This window comes from Anomaloglossus baeobatrachus, chromosome 1 (assembly GCF_048569485.1).
Source record: "Anomaloglossus baeobatrachus isolate aAnoBae1 chromosome 1, aAnoBae1.hap1, whole genome shotgun sequence".
In the NCBI taxonomy this organism is placed as follows: domain Eukaryota; kingdom Metazoa; phylum Chordata; class Amphibia; order Anura; family Aromobatidae; genus Anomaloglossus; species Anomaloglossus baeobatrachus.
In genome coordinates this window covers 360,311,573-360,319,318 of record NC_134353.1, presented here as the reverse complement: position 1 = coordinate 360,319,318, position 7,746 = coordinate 360,311,573, and the positions used below count along the sequence as shown (strand labels likewise).

The window sequence follows — 7,746 nt, the reverse complement described above, 5'->3', positions numbered from 1 at the left end:
GCAGCTGAATATTGTCAATCTTACCCCAGGCACTTCATAACAGTCTCTGTATACGCCATATTGCTGTGGATTTTGCCAAAATGGGTGGTAATCTGTGTCTTATAGCTTGACAATTGATGATGTGTAAAATAGACTTCCTGTGGACTTTCCTTTTCCTTCAGTGTGTCCATACAATGTAATGCAAGGGAACATACAAAACAATAATAAAATAATAGAACCTTCCTTTAAAAACAATTTGTAAAAACACTGCAAACACGATCAGTGTTTTGGAAGCACTGGGGTTTTGCTGTTTCCAAAAGTCTGCATTGTACAATAGAAGCACAGTGGATGGGATTTCTAGAATCCCCTGCCCACTGCGCGTGAATGGTCCGCAGCAAAAACTGACCTGCTGTGTGGTTTTCTGAGGCCGCAGCATGTCAATTCTTTACTAGGGAGTCACAAGCGTCCTCCATAGGGAGAACACACATGAGAAACCGCAGCGATCCGAACCCTGATCGTGGGCACGAGCAGCTGTGGTCTCCTGTGGAGGAGACTCGCGGCTCCACAGGTCAGGACCCACCGAGTCCAGGACGCACGTACCCTGTGAAGGACAGGAAAAAGGTGCACAGATTGTGGGTGCACAGTTGCCCACCTTTAACTCAACTCACAGAAATAGTGGCCCTTGTGAAGCCCTTTTAGTACCGGTTTAATACCAGTTATGGCCTCTTGGAGTACAGTGCCTTCACAATACCCTTCCACACACAATTGTGACTCCCCCATAGTGCTCCCTAACACACAGTATGATTCCCTCACTGAGTCCCTACTGTGTCTTTACCACACACAGTTCCTAGGGTGGAAACAGACAGAAAGCCCCTGTCCAAGAAAGTATATCAGCCCTAGTCAGTCCTCATAATGCACAACATCACCTGCATTGTAGTTAAAATGGGCTTGCTCCCTTACCTTGTGGGCCAGTGTGTGGCTTCACAGGATGCACCATTGGTATATCCGCCCCTGATATAATGCCTTCTTTACACATTATGAAGCCCCCATGGTGGGCTGTACATTATAATGTAATCATAACCATTAGGCAGAAATGCATCGGTCCTCCCCCATATTTTAATTCCGTATATCTAACCACTTGGCAATTTCAGTGGAGTAAATAAATTTGGAGCTTTATGATATACATCTATCTAATCTTTTTGTTTTATGGAATTTCTGCTATGCCAAGGCATCCGAGAGGCGAATCTGGAGCCCGCACCTGAGACCAGGAGGTGAGCTGACACTTTCTATTTTTCTTGCACATTATAATGTCTCCACAGTCCACACACATTATGATGCCCTCATAGTACCCCTTCCCCAGTATGATGGTCCTGCACTCCACCCCTGGGAGTACATAAGAAAATTAGCCACCTGGCTCCTTTCCCATGATGAGCTGAGCGGTTCTCCGCTCTGAACGGTGTATACCAGCCTAGAAGGTATAATGTAGTAACGTCATTGCGCCTGCTTTGCTAAGCCTCAGACAGAACATGGGAATGTCACTTACACCCCACTAAGGGTACTTTCACACTTGCGTTCAGCGGAGTCCGTCACTATGGAGAATAGCGCAGTCCGTTAACGCACTGCGCTATTCTTCATAGAGTTGTATGGACAACGCACTGTAACTCAAGTGTCTTTGTTGCATCCGCTGGACGACGCAGCGTCGTTATTTTGACGCTGCGTCGGGCGGAAGAAACACAGCATGTAACGTTTTTTTGAGCAGCGGAATCCGTAGGATTTCACTGCGCATGCTCTTTTTTTTTTTTTTAAATCAAACTTTATTTTGTCTCGTGGTGGCCGAACGTTCAGCTGAGCGCCTGCCCGCCTTCATGCCCGGCCGCCTGCAAGTGACAGCGCTCAGCTGAGCGCCCGGCCTCCGGCAAGTGACAGCGCTCAGCTGAGCGCCCGCCTGCATGCCCGGCCGCCGGCAAGTGACAGCGCTCAGCTGAGCGCCCGCCCGCCGGCATGCCCAGTTGCCGGCAAGTGAGAGCGCTCAGCTGAGCGACCGGCCGCCGGCTATTGAGGGCGATCAGCTGATCGTTCACAATAGTCTGCTGCCGGTAAAACTGTAAAGAATTAAAAAAAAAAAAAGCTTTCTGTTTTGTACGATCCGTAGCATCCGTTGTGCCACTATATGCAACGCATCCGTTGCATCCGTCACACAACGCAATGCTACGGAAGCCGTCCATCGCAAGTGTGAAAGTAGCCTTACATATTCATCTGTCTGTGACAGCTCCCCAAATCCAGCACTCCCATCTAGATGTGTATAATTAGACGGCTCTAGTTGTGAAAGCCCTGTGCCTAATTTTTAAGGCGGTAACTAGATTAAGTATAGACACCCTGCTCATCATTATTTACTACACAAAGAAGAATTCCTCTAATGGACAGCAGCCAGCATGAGATAAAGACAATGTTTTAAATACAAAAATATTTTATTATATAGAGCACAATACAAATTTGTTCTAATATTGTAAAAAAAAATTTGAGAAACCGTAACACATCCATCACATTATTGTCGATCATTCAACGTCCTATCTTTACCAATAGAGGTTAGGTGTACAAATGTAAAATGCAAAAATATGCTTTAGTGAACAAAACACATTGATCACAATAGGAAACCTGTCCTAGCTACCCACATCAAACACTTAGAGGAACATTTTTTTTTTCTTATGCAATTTTGGTAATGAAAGCTGAACCCTGATTGGTTGCTGTGAGCAGGAATGTCATTCAGGGGTAGTAGCATGCAAATTGAGTTTACAGCAGTCTGTATTCTGTGAAAGATCTCCAAACTCTGTTTCAAGCAGACAATTAGTAAAAAAATGCATCTTTTTACTTATAAGTGATCTGTCACTACCAGAAGTGTCCAGCTTTTGTTTTTATTTTATTTTCACCGCTCCACTGATTATTACGTTTTTGTTTTTTATATTTTTTTGTATAAATCTTCCATACAATTCCAAAGATATGGACATTTATTTAGTGCTATTTTTCTCAATGGGGTGTTGCTCCCAGGGTGATTTTGCAGAGTAGAGTAAAGACACGTTCCCAGACAATCCTGTGAGCTCCTCCCCCTTAGTAGATATCATAAAAATGAACACAACATAAAAAGGGCTATATCTCTGGAACGTATGGTTTGTTTACAAAAAAATAAAATGAGGAATACTCCGTGGAGCAAGGGGAATAAAATAGAAGTAAAATCTAGCCAGTTTTAACCTGGTGACCAGTCCACTTTAAGTGGGTTTTCAACACCTGCTTTTATATTTGCTTCTTGTAAAATATCACGTATGCTCACTTCTGGTGTCGGCATCTTTCCAGTGGTGATGGCACTCTCCAGGAATCGCGAAACAGTGTTACATTTTGTAATCCCTGGGGCCATTTAGGGCTGTTTCACACATCCGGCATTTTGCCAGATTACCGGATCCGGCACACTCCAGTACAGTGTAACACAGTACAATTGCATCATGGAAACCTCTGGTCACATGCTGTCATGTGACTGGAGCATGTGACCGGAGCGTGCCGCGATGCCATTGTACTGTATTACACTGTACTGGAGTGTGCCGGATCCGGTAATCCGGCGAAATGCCAGATGTGTGAAACCGCCCTTAGCAGCCGCTTCACTCTTGCTGCCTTACATACATCTGGAGGAGGTGAGAAAGCGGCGCTCATTTCCTCGGGATGTTAAGAATTTATCCAAAGGAGGGGAAAGTGAAGCGGCCTCTGATTGATCATGAAGTAACACTATTACGTCTATCCCTGGAGAGACAGTGGTAACACAGCTGGAACAGCGCTGACACCGCTGGAACAGCACTGACACTGGTGTTATTATTTTAAGAGGGTGGAAACATACGGATTGAGAAGGAGTTGTCCGAGTAGTGGACAACACCTTTAAGTTCAAAACTTCCAAGAATTATATAAAGACTAAAGGGAATGAATCCCTGATAATGCTTCCGTATCTGATGGTCCTGTCTTAAAGGAATACTGACACAGTTCAGATTTTATTTCTCAAACTGCTGTGGAAAAATAAAAGCGAAATTGTGATTGGTTGCTATTGATAACCCAATAAGATCAAATAAACATTCTTTAAATGCTATAAAGCACTTTCCAGCAGTTTTTAGTGCACATCATTTTTCAGGGGAAAAAAAACCAACAGAAATAGATACAAAAAAATATATAACGCTAAATTCTTCTTTTCTCTTTTGTATCCCAAATCCTAGTAGTAGAAAAGTTTTCCAAATTAGAATTACTGATAAAGGTAACATAAACCATATATACTAAAGGCCCCATATATAATAGATAAGTGGACTATCTCTGTGTTTTCTGCACGCATATTAGCCAAGATTATCTTCTGGGAGATCAGAAGTTGGAAATCAAAGAGGACAGATCCTTCTCTACCCCAACATCAGTGTCCTGGGGGAGTCAGGAGACCCCCATGCAGATCCGACTTTCAGACGAACCCTACAATATCAGCGAGTTTACTTTAATGTGTATAGGATCATAGTTACAAAATTAAATGTCAAAATGGAAATTAAAAATCATATTTAATAGAAATGTAGCACATGGTTATAAAAAGGGAATTTGTCATATGATAATTCCTAGTGATCACTCAGAGATTTATGATATGCAGTTTTATGTACAACACATACAAAGAAAGATATATAAATATGGCTGTAAATGTTTCATGAAGAATTAACCATGAACTTCACATATGGTGAATTCTCTGGATCACAGCGACTTGTGATTCTGTAGATGTGTACATCATATTTAATATGGCAACATAAAACCACAACATGAAAAAACAAAACAAAAAAATATATAAAATGTAATGTGCGCATGTTGACTGACATGCTCCTTCATCTGGAAATATATGGGATCCACTGCCCTACAGTAAGTCAGAGTCACAAGGTAGAGAGCTCAGTTGGCTACCAGGTCTGCTACCATAACTGGTTGGGTGCTCTCTACCAGGTCTACCATTACTGGTTGGGTGGTGCTCTCCGGCTGTCACGTCCATAGGGTTAGTGTAGGATCTGGGACTGGAAACCACAGAGTTACCTCTTTTACTATGCTGGTAGTTGTCATTCCCTACACTGTAACCAATCTTATTGGAAGGATAGTCCGTGTTCTGGATGCTGTAGACATGGCTGACAGGTTTTTCCTGGTAGGGGCTTTGTTTTTTGTTGTAGTACATGGTAGAAGTAGGTTTACCTCTGTTTTTTATGCATTTCTTACAGGGTGGCACAAAGCACAGCATGAGCGAGAACCCACCTATGATCTCTAGACAGCTGCCCAGGTAGCCCAGAACCAGAGCATATCCTACATAAGTGTTTAGTTGATCAGCTGAAGAGGGCATGCTGTACATCAGGTAGTTGTACCAAGCAATGGGTATCAGGCTGAGAACTCCTGAGATGAAGATCACTGTTCCACCAAAGGCTGATAATAGGAAGTGGGGTCTATCCTCCCAGCAGCGTACCCCCCAGGAGGTCAAAGCGATGCCCAGGGCATTGACTACCAGAGATGTGATCATTAATCCCCTGGCAACCTGTATCACCTGTTGGTTGAAGTATTCATTGTTGACAACTCCACACTGCTTGTTCTGATTGGTGGTCGTCTCATCGCATATATCCCAGATCCCCTGATTTTGTATCACATTCGTCGGTCTGTTAGCTAAGGAAGCCAGTGTCCGCCAGGCTGGTGCCACAGTAGAGGTGAGGTTCAGTACTAGCCCACAGGGGGCCAGCACCATGCCAATGATCATTACTGTGGGGGTCCTCATATTGAAGGCTTCTTTCTAATTCAAAGCACTTGGTTGATTTCCAAGCAGTGAGTCTGCAGTGCAAAGTGCACAGGGGTAATTTGTAATCCACAAGGATTATAATCCACTCTGTCCCTGTGATCTACCGATCGTATCTAGGCACAAAGCAGCATAGGTAGATGCAGTCCAGCAGGCATCATCAGGATTAGGGCGTCCCATCCAGTGCTCCTCCAGACTCTGCACAAGGATCCTCGGAGTAGTTTTCTTTTTGTCAGTTTGCGATCTCTCTGCATCAGGAGTAAAGTTCCCTTTAAATACAGTGAAACTGGCTTGACAGAAACTGCACAGGGCTTGAAGCAGGAAGAAGGGAGGGGCCACTGGGCACAAAAGTCCTGGCTAGGTATTCTGAAGGGAGGGGCAACCCAGGAGCCTGCACACATACACGTAACATTGCACTTGATGAGATTAACCATATAAATACATAGCATTGCATCTGATGGCAGTAACCATATACATAGCATTGCATCTGATGACATTAACCATATACATAGCATTGCATCTGATGGCATTAATCATATACATAGCATTGCATCTGATGGCAGTAACCATATACATAGCATTGTATCTGATGGCAGTAACCATACACATAGCATTGCATCTGATGGCAGTAACCATATACATAGCATTGCATCTGATGGCATTAATCATATACATAGCATTGCATCTGATGACATTAATCATATACATAGCATTGCATCTGATGGCATTAATCATATACATAGCATTGCATCTGATGGCATTAATCATATACATACCATTGCATCTGATGACATTAACAATATACATAGCATTGCATCTGATAGCAGTAACCATATACATAGCATTGTATCTGATGGCAGTAACCATACACATAGCATTGTATCTGATGGCAGTAACCATACACATAGCATTGCATCTGATGGCAGTAACCATATACATACCATTGCATCTGATGGCAGTAACCATACACATAGCATTGCATCTGATGGCATTAACCATATACATAGCATTGCATCTGATGGCAGTAACCATATACATAGCATTGCATCTGATGGCAGTAACCATATACATACCATTGCATCTGATGGCATTAATCATATACATACCATTGCATCTGATGGCAGTAACCATACACATAGCATTGTATCTGATGGCAGTAACCATACACATAGCATTGCATCTGATGGCAGTAACCATATACATACCATTGCATCTGATGGCATTAATCATATACATACCATTGCATCTGATGGCATTAACCATATACATAGCATTGCATCTGATGGCAGTAACCATATACATAGCATTGCATCTGATGGCAGTAACCATATACATACCATTGCATCTGATGGCATTAATCATATACATACCATTGCATCTGATGACAGTAACCATATACATAGCATTGCATCTGATGGCAGTAACCATATACATACCATTGCATCTGATGGCATTAACCATATACATAGCATTTCATCTGATGGCAGTAACCATATACATAGCATTGCATCTGATGGCATTAACCATACACATAGCATTGCATCTGATGGCAGTAACCATATACATACCATTGCATCTGATGGCATTAACCATACACATAGCATTGCATCTGATGGCAGTAACCATATACATAGCATTGCATCTGATGGCATTAACCATACACATAGCATTGCATCTGATGACAGTAACCATATACATAGCATTGCATCTGATGGCATTAATCATATACATACCATTGCATCTGATGACAGTAACCATATACATAGCATTGCATCTGATGGCAGTAACCATATACATACCATTGCATCTGATGGCATTAATCATATACATACCATTGCATCTGATGGCATTAACCATATACATAGCATTGCATCTGATGGCAGTAACCATATACATAGCATTGCATCTGATGGCATTAACCATACACATAGCATTGCATCTGATGG

General features: G+C 42.6%; 1 protein-coding gene across 1 annotated transcript; it reads right to left on the bottom strand.

Annotated features, from left to right (window-relative positions):
* Positions 1–2,428: 2,428 nt before the first annotated feature.
* CLDN23 (claudin 23) lies at positions 2,429–6,084 on the bottom strand. The gene has a single exon (XM_075337792.1). It carries the CDS (start codon positions 5,780–5,782, stop codon positions 4,892–4,894), a length of 891 nt encoding a protein of 296 aa, XP_075193907.1. The 5' UTR covers positions 5,783–6,084; the 3' UTR covers positions 2,429–4,891.
* Positions 6,085–7,746: the final 1,662 nt, after the last annotated feature.